The sequence below is a fragment of the Eutrema salsugineum genome, unplaced genomic scaffold (genome assembly GCF_000478725.1).
Source record: "Eutrema salsugineum unplaced genomic scaffold, Eutsalg1_0 scaffold_10, whole genome shotgun sequence".
NCBI lineage: Eukaryota > Viridiplantae > Streptophyta > Magnoliopsida > Brassicales > Brassicaceae > Eutrema > Eutrema salsugineum.
The window spans coordinates 5,403,542-5,422,755 of record NW_006256908.1 but is presented as its reverse complement, the minus strand read 5'-3'; the positions used below and the strand labels follow the sequence as shown (position 1 = coordinate 5,422,755).

The window sequence follows — 19,214 nt, the reverse complement described above, 5'->3', positions numbered from 1 at the left end:
GCTGGCTCGCCTTGAAGAGTTGAAGCAGCATAAGGATTCCGCCAACCAAAAAAATAACTCTCTTAAAAAAAATAAACACACACACACACAGACACAGACACACACACACACAGAGTATAAGATCATCTGGAGTATATATATGTTATTCAGAAATGATACAAAAATTACCATATATATATCTGTTCTGTTCGGAAAAAAAAGGAATTACTAGACCATAAAATAGTCTTTGAGGAAAACTAAAGAGTCAAATGTCAAAGCCGTGTTTATTTCCCCAAGACTTCTACATCGAGGCTATTTAGTTGAGTCTCAATATATCTAATGCAAAGTTCTTGACTTCTCTTCTGAATTCTAATTACAATAATCAAAATTCATATTAAACCAAAAAAAAAGAAACATTTTATTCCGAAAGACTTGCCATTATATCCCAAAAAAATGACCAAACCACCAAACATGCCCCACACTAAACAATCTCAACCTCTTGGGCTCATCTTCCTATTCTTCAACCTGATCATCAACAAGCAGTACCACTAAAACATGGCTCTCACAAAACTCTTTGCAGTTTTTCTCATCTGCCTCTTCAGTTTCTACTCTAAAACTGCCAAGTCACAGTACTGCGGCTGCTCTCCCATCCTTTGCTGCAGTCAGAAAGGTTATTGTGGTATTGACGACGATTACTGTGGCTCTGGTTGTCGATCCGGTCCTTGCAGGAAAAGTAAAGAGCCGCTTGACAGGATTGTTACACAAGAATTCTTTGACAAGATTATTAGCCAAGCCAATAATAGCTGCGCCGGAAAAAGATTCTACACCCGTGACTCTTTCATCAACGCCGCTAATACTTTCCCAAACTTTACAAGTTTCGTTACCAGGCGCGAGATCGCTACACTATTTGCACATTTCACTCACGAGACCAAACGTACGTACGGGACTTTTCTTTCTCTTATATATATATATGTATATATATATACCAAGAAAAGTCTAGAATTTATTCCGGTTGGGAAACAAATCTTGACTCTACTCCGGTCTAAAATTGGCCACGTATAGAATTTAGCAAATTATGAAATAATTAACAGTTGAAATATCAAAGGTTTAGTCTCCGATTATTTCACAAACAAAAAAGTCTGGGTCTTAGAATAGTATTCTTATATTTTTTCGAAAAAAGAAAAGAATTGTTTTTAAATGAAATATTGATCTCAAACTGGTACCGACCACTTAGCTTCATAAAATTCTCTATGTTTAGATTTTTGCTACATAGAGGAGGTAGGGAGTTCAGGTGACTACTGCGACAAGAACAACAGAGAATATCCATGTGCACTGGGCAAGAACTACTATGGTCGTGGTCCGTTCCAACTAACATGGAACTACAACTACGGAGCTTGTGGTCGGATTCTCGGTGTCGACCTTCTAAGCCAGCCCGAGTTTGTGACTAGCAATCCAAATGTGTCTTTCGGGACGGCCTTATGGTTTTGGATGAATAGCGTTAGGCCGGTGCTGAGCCAAGGATTTGGAGCGACTATTAGAGCCATCAATGTGATGGAGTGTAACGGGGAGAACTCAGGTGCGGTCAATGCAAGGATTAGGTACTATAGAGACTATTGTGGCCAGCTTGGTGTAGAATCTGGTGCCAACATCACTTGCTAAAAAAATGCACCGAATATAGAAGTGATGTAAAGCTTTTGTAGTAATATAGTGAGAATGAATCAAATTATTTAAAGATTAGTAAAAGAATTATACAAAAGACTATTTGATTTTTTACATTTATGGTATTTGCTTTTATACTCGCAATCGCAAGAACTGGTAGCTTGGTACGACATATATGGCTGTAATTCATTACGCAAGAAAAAATGTAAATTGATAAGTACTTGTAGCTAGTTGATGGTTCCAATGGTAACGTGCAGTGGTCCAAACAGAATCGAGTGGTCAATTTGGACCGATATTTATACAGACATAGCGGGTGGTCAAGTTGTATCAAATACTCATAATTGGTTTTGATTAACTAGTATAAATGTTTTTCCAAAATTTCCAAAATATTTCAAAAAAAATGTAAACCACAGTTGAGTTGTCCTATTTTGATAGTTGATGTGCGATCCAAATGTGATTCACAAAAAAATGATAGAAAAAAAACCAAAAAAAAAAAATGACCCCCAACGCATTTTAATTGCGTCCTGCACATAGATTATATGTTTGTAGTAAATAACCTTTTCGAAAAATCTTTTTGAGCTGACTTGAACATTCAATGTAATTTTCATCTGTAAAGTTTCTTAAGAAGAAAAAAAGATAAAAAATCCATCTCCTGCTAGCTTAGCTAGTTACGAGGAGTTTAAAAGTCACATGGCTCTCTTTGTCTCTTCCAAATTCTTTTGAACCGTACTTTAATTTTTTTTGTCTATGTTATTGATCCACATCGAACAACGATGTCAGATGTCTCGTGTCTGCATCTAAAACATAATTGATCTCTTTTTGCAAGCAAATAACAGTTTAGGTTATATTTCCACAGGAATGATCAATGGGGGAATAACAACAAAATCTAATTTGGATATCATCAACAACCGTTAATAAGATCTTACTTACTGGCCTTGGTAGGAAGAGCTTAAGTTATCTTGATTTTCTTGTGAAATATCTTGAACTTCTTCCGAATAGTGTGAAGTATCTTGACTTGGTTTCGAGAAGCTTGAAGTCTCTTGAACTGTTAACGCTGGTAAAGATAAAAGAGGCTTAGGTGGAATCTGGAGAGCCTCTGTACTCCCTTCTAACATTTCAACGACATGGCTCATTGGAGGACGATCAAAAGGATTGGTCTGAATACACCACAGACCCACAATTACCAGTTTTTTAACAATCTTCTCATCTTCTTCTTCTGTTATTTGATCCTCGAAAAATCTCATGATTTCTCCCTTGTCAAGATCTTCATAAATCCAATCTGGGAAGTACATTGAACTGTTGTTGGATCCACCATTTTGAGCTCTTTCTATGTTTTTTGCTCCAATCATCTCAAGAACCACCATTCCATAACTATACACATCCGACTTATGAGAAACTCCTCCATAATTCTTGGAAAACACTTCTGGAGCAATGTACCCTATTGTGCCTCTCGCGTCTAGCATTGACATGATGCTTTCATTATTTTTGCATAGCTTTGCAAGACCAAAATCCGAAATTTTGGGGCAAGCACCTCCATCGATGAGTATATTCTGCGGCTTTATATCGAAATGTACAATCCTCGATACACAACGGTTGTGCAAGTAATCTAGGCCACGAGACACACCTAGTGCAATGTTGTATAACGTTTTCCAATCCATCTTTGTAGACATCTTCTCGGAGATGAACTTGTCTAGGGATCCATTGGGCATGAACTCATATACTATAGTTTTCTTGTTTCCTTCATAGCAGAATCCAAGAAGAGAAACAATGTTAACATGAGATGTTCTACTCATGCTAGCTACTTCATTGATGAACTCTTCCCCATTCCCGGTTGACTCCTTCAATATTTTTACTGCAACATCTCGGCTGCCATCAGGTAACTTCCCTTTATAGACAGTTCCAAATCCTCCTTTCCCAAGAACATTCGAGAATGATTTTGTCATCTTCTTGACTTGTGCATAACTAAATCGTTTCAACATTACAACTGCTTCGATGTTCTTCCTATTCTGATCCTTCTTTTTCATATTATTTGCTCTCACCTTTACCACTACCGCAATAATGATAATCATAGCAAAAGCTGATAAGACTCCTGCAAGAAAACAAGTCTGGAAAGTTATTTAGCTGGTATAATTAATCTGAGTAAGACAGTTTTGGAGTAATGTCACACGGTTGAAGTGTACCAAGTATGATTGTTAACTTCAATATTGGAGATTTACCTGCAAATGTATCAACCAAAGATTTCGATCAACAAACAAAAAAAAAATAGTTATTTTTCGTAGGTCCAAGAAAATTGAATTAAGTAACGTTTTGCCTGTTCGAGTTTTTCGGACACTGAGGGAGCTTAAAAGAATATATATATTGGTATTATGAGGCGCTAATTAATGGAGATTCAGCCATTGAAGACATTTTATTGCTTTCTCCAACAAGTAACTTAATTACTTATCATCAATATACATATATAAGTAGCAACAGAATTCACATAGTGATTTTATATGGATCCAAAAACATGTATGTTGTATTTTTATTTTTGTCAATATCACGCATTCTACCAAGTTTGACTTATCTATTACAAATGCAAACCACTAATGTCTTATGGGGGCATTTAAGTGATACAAACTGGCCTAAAGATATCTTTAGAATGAGTTGTTGGATGTCTACATGGCCGTATTTATGTTAATGCATTTCCTAATGATATGTAAGCAAGGTTTTTCTGGTCCCTTATAAATAATATAGATTCTAGATTTTGTTTAGTTACTCATTTCTCTTATTACTTGGTGAAGGAACAATAGTATTTTATTGCTATAAATATAGATTATTCAAAAAATAAGACATGTAGGTATTGATTTTATACCTACCTTTAACATAATGGATGAGAGAGATGAATAATAGAGTTGTCTGAAAATGAAATAAGAGGCGAGTGGAGAGGAATTAACCTGGTTTTGTTGGGCAAAACGTGATGACAAAGTTGGAGGAATATGGACATCTGAAGGTGCTGATATCAGTGTCATAGGCGTAGCTGTAAGCGCCTGGACACGCTTGTTCGAAAGTCTCCGAGTAGATGGTCCGCTTGCATTCTTCCGGTCTTACCCCTTTCTCCACGTAAAGTCCGACACAGCAAAGCTCTCGCGACTGGTTTCTCTGACACGAAGTCCTACAAGCGAATGGATTGTTGTCGGATCCAGTACTGTCGCTGTTGCTCTGCCTAAGATCCAATGGACATGTATTGTTCATGTCAACAACGCATTTGATGCTTTTGCAGTTTCGGTTCTCTGGTGTCACAATCAAAGGGAGGTTGTAACCATTGATGACGTTGACGTCGTAATAGTCATCACCACCGTCATAAGCGAGGTTAAACTCGGCTAAAGTCGCCGGAGGAACGACGGGACGACCGTTGCACTCGATTTCGCCGGAGTTGCAGTCACCGGTGAGGCATAACAAATGTCCTGTTGAGTTTGTGGTACAGAGCGTTCTGCCCCAGAAATGACCTATCCATGACGACGTCGTATTGACCGTACGCTTCTCTCCTTTCTCCAGAATGAAACCAGTTGTGTCCACCGATCCTGCGTAGTTGTAGCTTGCAGGCCATATTGTGTATTCGCATTTGTTCTCTATTGTAAAGCTCCTCGACATCACTACAATTAACAAAATTAAGGATTTAACAGATATAGTGATTAAAACCAGACTAGCTCCCTGGAATTTTTCTTTAATAGAAACGCACGTACCCGAGACCAATAAATGTGAAGCAATCAGCATAAGCAACGGAAATCTCTCTGCCATCGATACCAAGACCAATGATAGGAAAATTATAATAATTAACTATTTTTTCTCCTTGGCATCGAATAGGAACATTTCGAGAGAAAAAAATATCTTGCCAAGGAAGAAGTAAAATGGAAATTCTCATCTTCTTTTTTTTTTTTTTTTAGATAGTCAAGTACTCAAGTATATGAACTTGCCTGACTCGGTCTTCTACACTAGCTGTGTCAAGGGCCCAGTGCCGATGGGGAAAGGAAACTAATTACAAATGCGACGTAATCTATACTATAAAACATGCTCAACTCTTTCCAAATTTGTGACACGTCAGCATCTCTGAAAGTGCCACGTGTTTTCTTTCATAGTTTGATGCTCACGCGCTTTTACTCATGCCTTCTTGTCTTCTTCTCTTTAGTTTTGAATTTACTCTGGACATTAATTTTTTCCTGCGTTTGCTCTTCTACTCTTCCCTCATTTATACGAAAATCAATTCATTTTACTTTTCTCATCTAACCATTCGTACTTTAAATCTACCAGAAGAAATATTGATACAAATGAGTGGGAGATTGGGTCTTCTCAGCTTCGCCTCTCTTCCATGGAAGCCACAAGCAAGGTAAGCGGCTTTAGACTCAAGAAAGAGATTGTGCTGGTAAAGTGTTCTAGGCATTCATAATCCATTTAAACGAAATCTTGTAACATCATTTCTGGGTTCGCAACAAATGCAACGATTATGGTGCTTATATAGATCATTCTCGGGTATTTTTGTTCTTAGGGACTGAGTATGAGTGTACGACACAGGTCTATTTCACATTGAGTATTGCCAATGAATCTATCAAGGTAATTTCTCGTATACTCTAGCTACTACAGTATATCGCTTCCTTAGAAAATAGCGGCTTCCAGAATATTGGGGGAAACAGGGTTTTCCTGTGTTGACAAAGAGCGAGAATCAAAGATAGTGTTCTTTTTTGATTAATTTAATAATGTGCTATGTTGGTATATGCGTAGATTGGGTGTGTGCACTTGTGTATCCATTGATTCTCAAGGCTTTCGAATTGTTGCAGCTTGGTTATACTGAGGAGTTGATCTGAAGTCCGAGAAGAGTATCCCTTTGCGCCTCGTCTTTGTATTAACAGTCTTGCTACGTTCAGCAAAATCCAACTGGTTGATTCCGATTCATTCAACTTTCCATTGTAAGCACCTTAGATGTAATCTTTTGTTTTTATCTGTCTTTAGTGGGTTCTATTTGCATCACAAAACTTAATCTTGGTGAGGCATGAGTCATAAAGGTATAAAACAAAAGTAAAATCATTTGAAGTTTACCAATAATAATAGTCACACACTACTTTGTCAGTCTCTCTTTTAATCTTCAGAAGCGGAGCAGTATGGAGAAGACAATGGCAATTGATGACCATATAGGTTGTCCAATGAGTATCTGATTGCTGATGCACGCACGAGCGAAGACTCAAGTGACATCTCAGTTTTTGCTTCTCGTGGTTCCTTTCTTACATCAATATGTTACCAACTATTTTTTGTTTCTCTGTAGCCTAGAACCACAGCTTCTCGTATGGTGAGCCAATGAATGTAGAATCTACAAGACAAGCTTTGTGTGATCTGGCGTTATGGTTTGGTGAAGGACATGAAGAGTCAATGGTAATAACTGCCCCATTACTCATTAATATCACAGGAAGAGTCACTAATAACAGGCTGAATTTACTCTCGTCTAAAAAGTTTCGTTATGTCTATTCCTCTATGTTTCTTACTATTTACCTTAATAGATACGTAAATCGAATTCCCCTTCTTTCACTGAACTACAATGTTGTCAGCCGGTGAGCCACGAGGATGGAATGTCTGTCGAGACGGTTTTTGGGAGAAAAAAGCTCCTTTCAGTAAGGCCTTTCCAATCACAAAATTTGTCTTTTTATTGAAACTAATACTCAGTATCACTGGTACCGAGGTCCATTTACGATTTCGACATCCAAAGGAAATGGTATAGTCTTTTCTTGACCCAAAGACCACAGCTAAGATTCAGGTAATTAAGCTTTCCTTTCATTTCAAGATCCAAACTTTACTTCTTTTTCCACTTGAAAGACTATAGTCTATAGCAGTCTCGGTTGGTTAGTAAAAAACCACTGCTTCTGTTCATTAATGGCAGGTTCTTGGCAACCAATACCAAAGCAAACTGCTAGAAATCATTCACGCCAAGTGCTAACTTGATAACTCTTTACATGTGACTTTGGAACTGTTGTTTTATCTTCAGATAAGCATCTAAAGACTCTCTCTTCTCATTGTTTGTTTAGTGAACTGCCTTTGTGGGTGGTACTTGTACCTGCGCAGATAAAGACGAATCTATGCATTCAGACAAAGGTTCATGGAACGACCCCGAGATCTTAATACATGGAAGTCGACAACGTTGCAAGTAAGACGGCAGTCTTTTATCCTGTAGTGCCCTCTTCGGAAATGAATGTTGTGTATGGTTGACAGCTGTTTTGTGATTTCTCACAATTTTGCTTACAATACCCATCCATTTGGTTATGTATTTGCATGGTTACTTGGTGGGTAATGTGCATATTTAAGTTGTACTATATATTTATATAATAGAAGAACAAAAAAAAAACCTCATTGACTTGGCTAAAGATTTGATCAATGTTTTTTTTTAATTGAATTACATCCGGAATATTTTCAATTTTGAATTCATATCAAACTCCACAAAAGTAACACAGTTTTGATTTGGCTAAATGTTTGATCAATACTCATTGTATGCAGTCACAATTTTGAATTCATATCAAACTCCAACAAAACGAGTTCTCACTATGTCACCTCATTAGCCAAAAACAATGTCCTTTCCTCACTCTAACTGCAATCTATAACTATTGATTCATGGTTGTGACTATAAATTTATATTCATTAAAGTTTTCTTGTACGTTCTAAAATTGGCAAATCCAGATATCAAAAGTTCATCACATAAGCAATTTCATGAGAATAAACCAAAACTAATTACTAGCAACTTTTTGGAGAATGGTGATAATGTGACTTAGATAATAAAATTTAGATGATTTTGCAAATATTTTAAACAAACATTAAAAAAAAACTGCGCGTATGCGCAGATACTCACCTAGTATTTTATAAATCTATTATATAATGAGAGAGTTTTCTTTCCATTTAGACTATCCACATCAGCAAACTCATAAAGCTTAACATTTAAGTATATTTAAAGTATGCATTTAATAAATATATTAATGTTTATTATTAATATATTTAGTATAAATTAAATTAAATTAAAAAATTTATAGTATAAATAAAAAATAAGTGATAATTAGATATTAATAATTAAAAACATTGTAATACTAACTGGATTAAATATATATATATTCTTAAAAATAATAAATTATTAAATTGAAAAAATATTTTAAAATGATGATAATTAAAAAAAGCAAAAATAATGAAAAATAATAAGAAAAATAGAAGGAAGAAGAAAAATCAAAATAAAAAACAGAAGATATTAAAAAGATGAAAACGAATAGAAATTAAAGACCATGAAGAGGAATATGGATAATAAAAAAAAGAACACAAAGCTGATGAAAAAGAATTTTGAAAAATATGAAAACAAAGAAAGAGAACAGAAGATAAAGATATCAAAATATGAAAATATGAAAATGAAGAAGAAGAAAAAAATTAACAAAAATGGATAAATATGATGTTTAAATTTCAAAAAAGGTAAGAATAAATGATTAAAAATTATTACTGCGCAACGTTTAGAGCATTAACAAAAAAAAAATTTTAATACTGTAATAAAAATCACACAATAATGACAGACAATATATAAAAGTACATGAAATAAAAAAAATTAACAGAAATTAATAACATAATTAAGAAAATTTGTTATTATATACAAACACTAATAAGTATTGTACAATGCAAATATAGAAAAAAAAACTATTAAATTTTAAAAAATTTATCCAACAGATTATTTTTTTTAAAAAAATATATAAAAATATAAAACACATAAAAATATAAAATAAAATCTGCGCGAAGCACATCACTACTAATGACGAGATCGTGTGGCCCAGAAAGCCCCGCAGCCGAATTTGACTCATTTTTTTTTTCTAACGACAATTTGACTTTAATACTCTCTTTATTTTTTCTGGTCAAGATTTGACTTGTCTACATAAAATAATTTGAATAATATAGTTGATTTAGATATTAGTTACCATTCTCGTCTGCTCGGCAAGAAGTTTCCTTGATTGCAACCACCTCAAGCTCCAAGATCTGCCCTTTTGGGATTCCCAGATCTCTCTTTCTCTCTCTCTTTCTCTCTCTCTCTTTCGCTTGTCACCGGAATTCGACCTCGCCGGCGGGAAAAGCTTCCGATCATCTCCTCGGCGGTAGTTGAACCTCTCAATTCGTCGATTCTGTTTCCAATTAACCAATCGATTGATTAGAAATGGGTTACTTGTTCTTCTAGGTCTTTCTTTAGCCGAGACTTTGTTGCTCTACGACACTTCAATTTACCCTTACCTCTTCAAGTTCTTCTTCAAATTCGTACTCATGGCGATTAGAATCACCTTCACCTACTCCTCCTATGTTGCCCGGAATCTCTCTTCCTCCGCCGGAGCCCGTGTTGGCTCCGGCGGGGATCTCCGCTCCTGCTTTGAGCATCTGGTTCGTCCCATGTTCTTTAGCCAGAAGCCCGATCTGGACAAATCTCCCCGGACCCGACCCGCCTCGATGTACAACAGCATCGCGAGGGAAATCATCGGAGAAGGGAGACAGAGTCCGCTTGTGATGGGACTGATCTCGGTTTTGAAGTCAACGTCGGCTCCTGAGTCAAACGTCCTCGCGATTTCACCGTTCAAGGCCTCTTCTATGATTCCGTTTCTTCAAGGGTCGAAATGGATGAATCCGCCGGAGATTGATGACGTGGACAGGGGAGGAACGGCGTGTGATGATGTTGGCAAGGAGCTCGGGAAGCTGGAGTTGAGTGATTATAAGGAATCGAGTGGAGGAAGCGGATGGGTTAATAAGCTTTTGAACATCTGTTCGGAGGATGCTAAGGCTGCTTTCACGGCGGTCACCGTCTCTTTACTTTTCCGATCGGCTCTTGCGGAGCCAAAGTCGATACCTTCCGCGTCTATGTACCCTACCCTTGACGTTGGTGATCGCATTATGGCCGAGAAGGTACCAATCCTGAGTCTTCTTTATATATAGGATCTTGATTGTAACAATAGATTATGAATGATAGATGAAATAGGTTTTGGCATGTTTATGATCTTGATTGTAATCATAGATTATGGATGGTGACTTTTACCCGGTCTCTGGAATCAGTACTTAGATGTTTAGGGAAGCATTAGTTATGTGCTACTCTTATGGTTATTGAATGTCTAAGTTGTTCTATGGGCAATAGCTAAACTGCATCCTGAGGTTTTTGTTTGAGAACTTTTAAGTTTCAATAAGTATAGGCAATAACTTAACTGACCATTTTGGCCAATCTTTGTTGTGTGCCTTGGATTTGGTCAGGTCTCATACTTTTTCAGGAAGCCAGAGGTTTCAGATATAGTAATCTTCAAGGCTCCTCCGATCTTGCTGGTAGGTCACAGTTCAAAAATTCTTGCTTTTCGGGTGTTTAAACTTCTGTGTGGTATCTTCTTACGTAAACAAGTGTTTGATGTTTTCCTTTGATTTGTAGGAACATGGTTACAGTTCTAATGATGTCTTCATAAAGAGGATAGTGGCAAGTGAAGGTGACTGGGTTGAAGTAAGCCCTTTATCCAATCCACTTGTTGATTGATCCTATTCACCCATTGAAGTCTTTCTTCACCTCGGTCGGTATTAATTCTGTTGAGGCTTTCTCGGAACAGCAAGTTTTCACAGAGATGGACCTAACGCTTTGATCTGTTTGCTTAATCAATTTTTTGTCTAACCTGTGGATGCTGTATCGTGCAGGTTCGTGATGGAAAGCTCTTTGTGAATGACAATGTGCAAGAAGAAGATTTTGTCTTAGAGCCAATGTCCTATGGAATGGAACCAATGGTGAGAAACTTGTACTTAACACTTGGTCATCCTTGTTTGAGTATCAGATTGTTGATAAGGTTTGATTTTCATGTTTCGTTGCAGTTTGTCCCACAAGGTTATGTCTTTGTTCTAGGAGACAACCGCAACAAGAGTTTCGACTCTCATAACTGGTAACTCTCTAAACGTAGCATTCTCGTAATTAGTCTTGTGTTGATTCAGGGTAATAAGCATTAATGTAAAATGTAGGGGTCCACTTCCGATAGAGAACATTGTCGGAAGATCTGTGTTCCGGTATTGGCCACCGAGCAAAGTATCAGACACCATATACCACGACCAAGCTTTGCCAAAGGGACCAGTTGCTGTTTCATGACAAAATAAAGTTGGATGCTTCTTAAGATTAAGCACAATATTGTGCGAACCTGCCTGGTCAGAATTGGGCAGCTTAGGAATTGGAAAACTCAAAATGTTATGATATCTACGGATACATTAATCTATCGTTATGGATCGTATGACATCTGCTTCTTGCTGATGGTCGGGAAGCCGGAGAAATTATGTGTACAAAAGGAGTGGAAGATGCAAAGAAAAGAAAAAAGAAAGCTTTAATGTGATTGTTGTGTGTGTTCAACCCTGAAAGCCAGACAGTGTCAAGGCAATTGTCAAACAGAAGGGTATATATATTTTTTTTCCTTCTGAGTTATGTAAAAGAACTCTGTAAACTTGTGTTGTTGTAAAAGGATAATTCCAATTAGGGATAATGTTATATCAATGCTTAATTTTGCATTTTTCTTAATTGTTAAATAGTATTAGTCTTGGTAAAAGATATGTGACGTTCGCTCTACCAAAGCTTTCTGTGAGCTGCATGTTGATAATGAAGAAAGGGGTATGAACACGAAAATTTGAAAACAGAGGTTGCCGAAAGATTAGAAAGAACTATACACTGATCTGTTGAGGAAAAGAGGAAAGGAAACTTACCTAGTCAATAAACAAAAAGGAAATTAAGTAAACGAAAAGGAAACTAGCAAAACAACCGTTGAAAAAGAGACTAATTCAGATTACAATGTAAGATTTTTTTTACACGGAGAGATTACAGACCAATCAATCAATAAACCCTAAACTTTAACATATTTCTACGAATCGATGAACTGATAAAGAACAGGGTATTGAACAAGAGAAAACAATTAGGCCTTGATGCTAGCCCTAGGCATGACTTCAGCTCCCAAGAAAGCAATGCCTCAACAATGTCAAAGCGTCTTTTCTATCATGTGGGTCAGGCGAGAAGCAAGTCATGAGAAAGAGCTTTGCATCAATAGGAAGATTTCTCGGAATCAGTGGCTCGTAACACTTCTTGAGATCCTTCAAGTCATAGTTTGTATGCCACCAAGGTTTCTTTCCAGTGTACATCTCCAACACAACACATCCCAACGACCACAGATCGAGCCCTTTCCCTGTCTCGCCGTGAGAAACCGATTCCGGCGACATATAGATCGGTGTTCCGGCATACCGACGGCGAGGCCACCAGCTATTGTCGCCATCTCTTCTCGACAATCCGAAATCAGAAATCTTCAACTCGTAAGAGGTTCTCCGGCAGCCGTTCTTGCTGACACAGCTCGGAAAAACGAGGATGTTGTCTGGTTTGAGATCGCAGTGGACATAGCCGTGTCCGTGGATCGTGGCTAAACCTTCGAGAAGCATAAGAGTAAACTTCCTGATGATATAATCAGGCAACTTGTTGTCTTTAAAGCTCTTCATGAAACTCTTCAAGCTTCCTCCAGCTGCGTACTCCATTGCGATCGTGTACTCTGAGTCACGTGCGTAGTTGACGAACATCTCTTCGTGCACACTGTCCCAATAGCACTGGACGATTCTCGAACATCCTTTGAATTCAGACAGGATTTTAAACTCTCTGAAGAGAGCCTCGGCGTGATCATCGTCGGAGGTTTTCAGGGCGGTGAAAACTGTCTTCCCGTCGCGTTCTCCTCTGAATAAACTCACGGAACCATAAGAACCTTTACCGAGAAACTTTTCGAAGTACATAGCCATCGCAATAGGTCAGCAATCTGATTCTTCTGATAACCCTAGACACCAAGCTTTTTACGACGAAGGTGTCAAGTCTCAAAGAACAATATATATATACTGTCATGTTTTCCTTTTTTCCTTTTTAACGAGAAGTTCAGATATGGAAGAAAAAGGAAAAAATCAAATTAGTACCGTTGTGGATTTTATTGTGCCTCTCGTTAATTTATATCAAATAAGTCGCATTATAATATTTCAAGATTTATTTAATATATATAGTATAGAAGAATCAACTGTATAACGGAGAGATATAATCTGAAAATTGTAGTAACTCAAGTTGAACCCAATGAAAAGTACAAATCTGAAACAAAAAAATCTAAAAATTGATTTACTGATCAAAATTTTATAGTTTTTTTATTGGGAGGATTACTACACTAACCTTAGAAAGTATCTATATTATTTGTTTGACGCACTTTTATTTTTTTTACAAAACTAACCTAGCATACCCAAAACACCTTTTTTGTCTTTGTTAAAAAAACCTAATTACGAAAATGTCATTACTTTTTTAATGCCACGTAGGCAGATTATAGCGCTGAAAATTTGATAAGTCTACTAGACTTTGACGGTAGACTTATCAAATTTTGGTCAATGCAAAAATTTTGTCGGTAGAGTTATTAGGTCGATGGTAGATTTATTCGAGAGTTGGTAGAGTTTACAAATGTTGGTAGACTTATCTTGGTAGAGTTTTGACGATGAGAGGTAGATTTATTATGTTTCGGTAGATTTATTATGTTTCGGTAGATTTGTTGTTATGAATGGTAGACTTGTCAAAGGTGTTGGTAGACTTGTTAAAGAAAGCGTTGACTTTCTCGCATAGTTGACTTTCTCGGTAGATTTATTGACAGTGAAGTAGATTTATTTTCTGAGTTGGTAGACTTATGTCATTTGGCAGTAGATTTATGTGTCAAAACGTGATGGTAAATATATCTGTTTTATGGTAGAGTTATATCTTGTTGGTAGATTTTTTGCTTTTGTGGTAGAGATGTTTGTTTTGTGGTAGATTTAAATTCAAGTAAAATTCATTCCAGTGAGTGGTAGATTATTTGTTACATGAGGTAGACTTACATAATGTTGGTAGATTTATTTGTTTTGTGGTAGATATGTTTGTTTTGTGGTAGATTTAAATTCAAGTAAAATTTATTCCGGTGAGTGGTAGATTATTTGTTACATGAGGTAGACTTACAGAATATTGGTAGATATGTTTGTTTATTTGGTAGAGTTTATGTAATCTGGTAGAGTTATCGTACGTATGGTAGACTTCTTATAATAATCATGTGGTAGATTAATTAAGTTTGGTATTTACAAAGATAATCTCGATCTGGTAGACATATGAGATGCTTATGGTAGACTTGTATATATGGCAGAGTTATTTTTCATGCTTGAGGTAGACTTAGTTGTTTGGCAGACATTTGACTTTATGGATTGAAATTACTTTTTTGTCCTAAAAGTATTGTCCTATCTACGAAAAAACCAGAGGTGTGGTAGACTTGTTTTGAAATGTCGTATGTTAAACAAGTTTCGTACATATGGTAGACTTGTTCCATGGTTATATTTGAGTTGGTTTTGTTACCATTAACGTTTTCTTTGCATGAGTTTGCTAAGATTATGTCGGTTAACTGTGATTCGATCACAGATGATTATTGGTATTACGATATAGATGCCATAATCAATGGTCAAAAATTTCTAACATGAATATTTTTTCTATGTTATATATTTTCTCTAAGATAATTTTGCTTTTCATATTAACTTTGAACATATATGTCATATCTGTAATAACCATCTCTTAACTTATGATTTTTTTATTTTTATTTTTGAATATTTGTTACATTTAATTCTATTTACATAAACTCTTACAACATCACAATATCAAATGATTTTAGTCATGTGTTTTGATTAAAATTTTATTCAGTTATGATATACATCATAGTGAAAGTAAAGAAATAAATTAAATTGAATAATAACATTACTAGCAAATATGGTAAAAATGTGAAAATGTCTGGGTCAATGTTTTACGACAAATATAATTTGAAAACAACAATATTATCATTTAAAATCTAATTATCATTTTTACAAATTCAAAATACAGATATACCATCAATTTAATAATAAATCTACCATTATTTCAAAACAAATCTACCAAATGCAAATCTACAATTAATTCATAGTAAAACATGTCGGATCGATGCTGGATATCCCATTAAAGATTTGTTCACCATGACAAAGCCCATAATCTGTCAGAAAAAAATAAACAAATACTGTCATTCGTATATAAAATTCAAATATATACGACTGATAAATCTACCATAAATAACTAATAAATCTACCAAACACAAATCATTTTTCAAATAAGTTACCATTAAATGACTAATAAATCTACCAAACCACATCGTATTACAAATAAATCTATCATTAGATGACTAATAAATCTACTAAATGACATCGTTTTTACTCTAAAATAATTTTACCATCAAATAACTAATAAATCTACCAAACCATAGTTCGTTTTCTAAATATCTACCATCAAATAACTAATCTACCAAACTACATATCGTTTTTCAAAAAAATCTACCATCACATATTATGAACTTTACAACAAAAAATACAATAAATCTACCAAACTACTTATCGTTTTCCAAATATATCTACCAAACTTACTTGAAACAAAAAAAAAATTAGGGTTGCGGGTTTTACAGAAAAAAACTTATGCCGCCGTCAACCTCTGGAACACCACCATTTCTTCGAAACAACATCTGTCCAGTGCGGTTGTGCGCGATGCGGCGAGAACGCTACTTAAGAGTCGTGCCAATATTTCCGAGATCTCTAACACCAACAGTAAAACTCCTCCTCCGCCAAACAGAAAGTAGAAGACGAAGGGAAAGAGGAAGACGAAGAAGAAAGAAGAAAAAATAAGAAAAATGAGGATATATGAGAAAAAAAACAAACCTGAACAAGTTTCTGAACGGCGATTGAGGCAAAATCTGTGTGGATCTGTGAAACAAAAGAAAAGCTGTGAAGAGAAAGCTGCGAAAAAAGGGAGGCTGCCAAGTTATGAAGAAGAGCAGCTCCATGGGAGAAAAAAAAATGGTGCAGGAGAAAGAGAGAGAGAAGAAGATGAATTAGGGTTTTTTTTTTAGTTTTTGGTTTTGTTTTTTTTTTTTTTTTTTTTTCGTTTTAAAAAATGTTTTTTTTTTCGTCAAAAAAATTTCGATTTTGTAAAAAGTTTTTTTCGAAAGTAAAGTTTTTTCGAAAAAAAAAAATTTATAAAAAAAAAATCATAAGGGCATTTTCGTATAATATTCAACATCTGGATAAAATGGACTTAAACCAATTTCATAAGGTTAGTCTAGTAAGCCATTCAATATGTTAAGTTAGGTTTATCATTTCATTAACCTTAAATGTTAGTCTGAGGAATTTTCACTTTTTTATTTAATTTATTTGCTTTAACTCTATCTGAAATCCGTTTTCCGTTTGCAAAATGAAACTCTCGCAGTAGAAACACGATTTGAGTAGCAAATGAATATCACAGTAAAATATATGGAAAACTTAGCCAGTATACATCACTAAATTGAGATATAGATGAAATAAACATGTAAAACAAAAAAGGATAAACATAGGATAATTAATAGCTAAATAAATGTTCATACAAAAGAAAACTAAATGAATGTCTTTAAAACCAAAAAAAAACTAAATGAATGTCTTGATTATAACTTCACTAAGGTTTTTTTCTTAATGCGCTCGTGGTTGAAAATAGACGCCGTTAAGGATGATGAACAGTTAATACTTTTAAAACTATGCTGTAACAAATATTGGTAGAAATATATTAAGTTTCTTAAGTTTCTTCGTTAATTTTATGACGTTATGTATACTTTGTGGTCTCGCAAATTGAGTTGAAATCAGATGCAATATTGTGTTAAGAGTTATACTCAAGCTAGAGTTATAGTGGTTAGGGTCATTAATCTGCAAATCATATAAGTACTACATTTTCATGGATTCGGGGTGGAAAATTTGCTTATATATATCCTTAATTAAAGGCCACTGATTTTTTACTGTACGTGCTAGTTGATAAATATCTCTAATATGTCCAAAGCAAATCCTGTATACGGCTTGTGTTTGTAAGAAAATTTTACATCTTGTTGGGATAACTATAAGGAAAAATTGGAAATTTAAGGCATAAAATGGAGGTATTCGTCTTTTTAGTATTTTATTAAATTATGGTAGTTTTGGACCAAAATAACATTTTTAAATACTTTTTATTTTTGAAATAAAATTAGTTTTTAAATATGTTCTAGAAAATGTGTTCTATAATTTTAGTGTTTTCTAGAATCTTTCTACTCTTTAGTATAAGCTCTACTGAATACAGAACTGATATTGTACTATTTGTTTTTTTTCCTAGATCTCCTTATAGAATACATTATTTAGAATTTGTACAATATTCTACATATTCTAGAATATCACTACAAGAAAAAGAGGCTTTTCCGTAGAATTTTTTACGTCGATTTATAGTCGTCGTAAATTTACGACTCAGTTACGTCGAATGTACGATGTCAAAATATTTCGTCGTAATTCGACGTAAAATACTACTGTCGTAAAATCATCGTAATTTTACGACGACATTACGACGAATAAAGAACGAATTTTATTTCGTCGTAACATTGTCGTAAAATTTACATCGATAATATGACGAATTGGCCTTTATATTTCAATTGACGTAATATCGATGTAAATATAATGTAAATTTTATTTTGACGTAAATTCGATGTAAATATTCAATGGCAATATGTTGGTAACCAAACAAAAAATCTATATATACCCTTTTTCTCTCATTATTCATCAACCAAAAAAAACATATAAAGACACAAATTTTTGAGTCTTTGAATGTTTAAGTAAAATTTTTAGTAGTTGAAATTTATATCAAATTTCAAAAACAAAAAGTCACTTATTTCTTTTTGAAATGTCTATATACGATCTACGAAAGTGGATGTATACGCCCAAAAATGGTGATGGGTCGTTGACTGAAGATTTCAAAAACGGATTGGAAATATTCATGTACCAGGCCGGCCTTATGCAAACTGTAATTGAAAGCGGCAAAATGTATTGTCCTTGTGTGAAATGCAAAAATAGGAAACATATTCCTATTGACACGGTCTGGCAGCATTTATTGAATAGAGGGTTCTTGCCCCAATACTTTATTTGGTATCAGCATGGAGAGGGATATGGTCAAAGTAGTGGTCAGATGGCTGCATGGAGTAGTAGTAATCATCAAGAACATGGAGATTTTGAAGCGTCAAATGATTATCAAAGTAGTCAAGTTCAGGGTGAAGATCATGATAGGATGCATGAAATGGTTACAGATGCATTTCATGAAACATATGCTGATACTGTTGAGGAGCCCAATGCAGATGCGAAACACTTTTATGATATGTTAAATGCAGCAAAACAGCCTCTTTACGAGGGATGTAGGGAAGGTTTATCAAAATTATCATTGGCAGCTCTGATGATGACAATAAAAACTGATCACAATCTATCTGAAGTTTGCATGAACGATTGGGCAGATCTTATTAAAGAGTATTTGCCAGATGATAATTTGGCTGCTGAAACGTATTATGAAATTCAGAAGCTTGTTTTTAGTCTTGGATTGCATTCTGAGATGGTTGATGTTTGTGTTGATAATTGTATGCTTTTTTGGAGAGATGATGAGAAGCTTGAAGAATGTCGTTTCTGCCAAAAGCCAAGATATAGACCGC

General features: G+C 35.1%; 4 protein-coding genes and 1 long non-coding RNA gene across 7 annotated transcripts; 3 read left to right on the top strand and 2 right to left on the bottom strand.

The window, feature by feature from the left end:
- The first annotated feature begins 262 nt into the window (after nucleotides 1-262).
- Nucleotides 263-1,730, top strand: LOC18026656 (endochitinase At2g43590). The gene is made up of 2 exons (XM_006410033.2): nucleotides 263-913; nucleotides 1,238-1,730. Exons 1-2 carry the CDS (start codon nucleotides 535-537, stop codon nucleotides 1,636-1,638), a joined length of 780 nt encoding a protein of 259 aa, XP_006410096.1. The 5' UTR covers nucleotides 263-534; the 3' UTR covers nucleotides 1,639-1,730.
- Nucleotides 1,731-2,428: 698 nt separating this feature from the next.
- Nucleotides 2,429-5,531, bottom strand: LOC18026655 (LEAF RUST 10 DISEASE-RESISTANCE LOCUS RECEPTOR-LIKE PROTEIN KINASE-like 2.1). Its single transcript, XM_006410032.2, has 4 exons — nucleotides 5,361-5,531; nucleotides 4,572-5,270; nucleotides 3,819-3,854; nucleotides 2,429-3,727 (listed from the first exon to the last, which is right to left on the bottom strand). The coding sequence occupies exons 1-4, from the start codon at nucleotides 5,413-5,415 to the stop codon at nucleotides 2,565-2,567; spliced, it is 1,953 nt and encodes a 650-aa protein (XP_006410095.2). The 5' UTR covers nucleotides 5,416-5,531; the 3' UTR covers nucleotides 2,429-2,564.
- A 330-nt stretch (nucleotides 5,532-5,861) lies between these two features.
- Nucleotides 5,862-7,983, top strand: LOC112081452. Of its 3 annotated transcripts, XR_002896513.1 has the most exons (5): nucleotides 5,862-6,001; nucleotides 6,161-6,225; nucleotides 6,450-7,038; nucleotides 7,212-7,417; nucleotides 7,541-7,983. It is a non-coding gene; the product is annotated as an uncharacterized LOC112081452 (long non-coding RNA). The 3 variants fall into 3 exon arrangements; XR_002896511.1 differs by having other exon boundaries at nucleotides 6,450-7,417; XR_002896512.1 differs by having other exon boundaries at nucleotides 5,862-6,037; nucleotides 6,450-7,417.
- A 1,618-nt stretch (nucleotides 7,984-9,601) lies between these two features.
- LOC18026654 (thylakoidal processing peptidase 1, chloroplastic) lies at nucleotides 9,602-12,179 on the top strand. The gene is made up of 7 exons (XM_006410030.2): nucleotides 9,602-9,770; nucleotides 9,851-10,563; nucleotides 10,903-10,971; nucleotides 11,072-11,140; nucleotides 11,329-11,415; nucleotides 11,500-11,567; nucleotides 11,644-12,179. Exons 2-7 carry the CDS (start codon nucleotides 9,934-9,936, stop codon nucleotides 11,765-11,767), a joined length of 1,047 nt encoding a protein of 348 aa, XP_006410093.1. The 5' UTR covers nucleotides 9,602-9,770; nucleotides 9,851-9,933; the 3' UTR covers nucleotides 11,768-12,179.
- Nucleotides 12,180-12,606: 427 nt separating this feature from the next.
- Nucleotides 12,607-13,437, bottom strand: LOC18026653 (mitogen-activated protein kinase kinase kinase 3). Its single transcript, XM_006410029.1, has one exon. The coding sequence runs from the start codon at nucleotides 13,435-13,437 to the stop codon at nucleotides 12,607-12,609; it is 831 nt and encodes a 276-aa protein (XP_006410092.1).
- Nucleotides 13,438-19,214: the final 5,777 nt, after the last annotated feature.

What these genes read in the sequence shown, in the direction of transcription:
- LOC18026656 (XM_006410033.2), top strand. Translation starts at nt 535, where the DNA reads ATGGCTCTCACAAAACTCTTTGCAGTTTTTCTCATCTGCCTCTTCAGT. An exon ending in TTTCACTCACGAGACCAAAC is followed by an intron (nt 914 to 1,237) that starts GTACGTACGGGA and finishes CTCTATGTTTAG; the next exon opens with ATTTTTGCTACATAGAGGAG.
- LOC18026655 (XM_006410032.2), bottom strand. Translation starts at nt 5,415, where the DNA reads ATGGCAGAGAGATTTCCGTTGCTTATGCTGATTGCTTCACATTTATTG. An exon ending in TTCACATTTATTGGTCTCGG is followed by an intron (nt 5,271 to 5,360) that starts GTACGTGCGTTT and finishes TGTTAATTGTAG; the next exon opens with TGATGTCGAGGAGCTTTACA. An exon ending in GAAGTTAACAATCATACTTG is followed by an intron (nt 3,728 to 3,818) that starts GTACACTTCAAC and finishes GTTTTCTTGCAG; the next exon opens with GAGTCTTATCAGCTTTTGCT.
- LOC18026654 (XM_006410030.2), top strand. Translation starts at nt 9,934, where the DNA reads ATGGCGATTAGAATCACCTTCACCTACTCCTCCTATGTTGCCCGGAAT. An exon ending in AGGCTCCTCCGATCTTGCTG is followed by an intron (nt 10,972 to 11,071) that starts GTAGGTCACAGT and finishes TTTGATTTGTAG; the next exon opens with GAACATGGTTACAGTTCTAA. An exon ending in GTGAAGGTGACTGGGTTGAA is followed by an intron (nt 11,141 to 11,328) that starts GTAAGCCCTTTA and finishes TGTATCGTGCAG; the next exon opens with GTTCGTGATGGAAAGCTCTT.
- LOC18026653 (XM_006410029.1), bottom strand. Translation starts at nt 13,437, where the DNA reads ATGGCTATGTACTTCGAAAAGTTTCTCGGTAAAGGTTCTTATGGTTCC.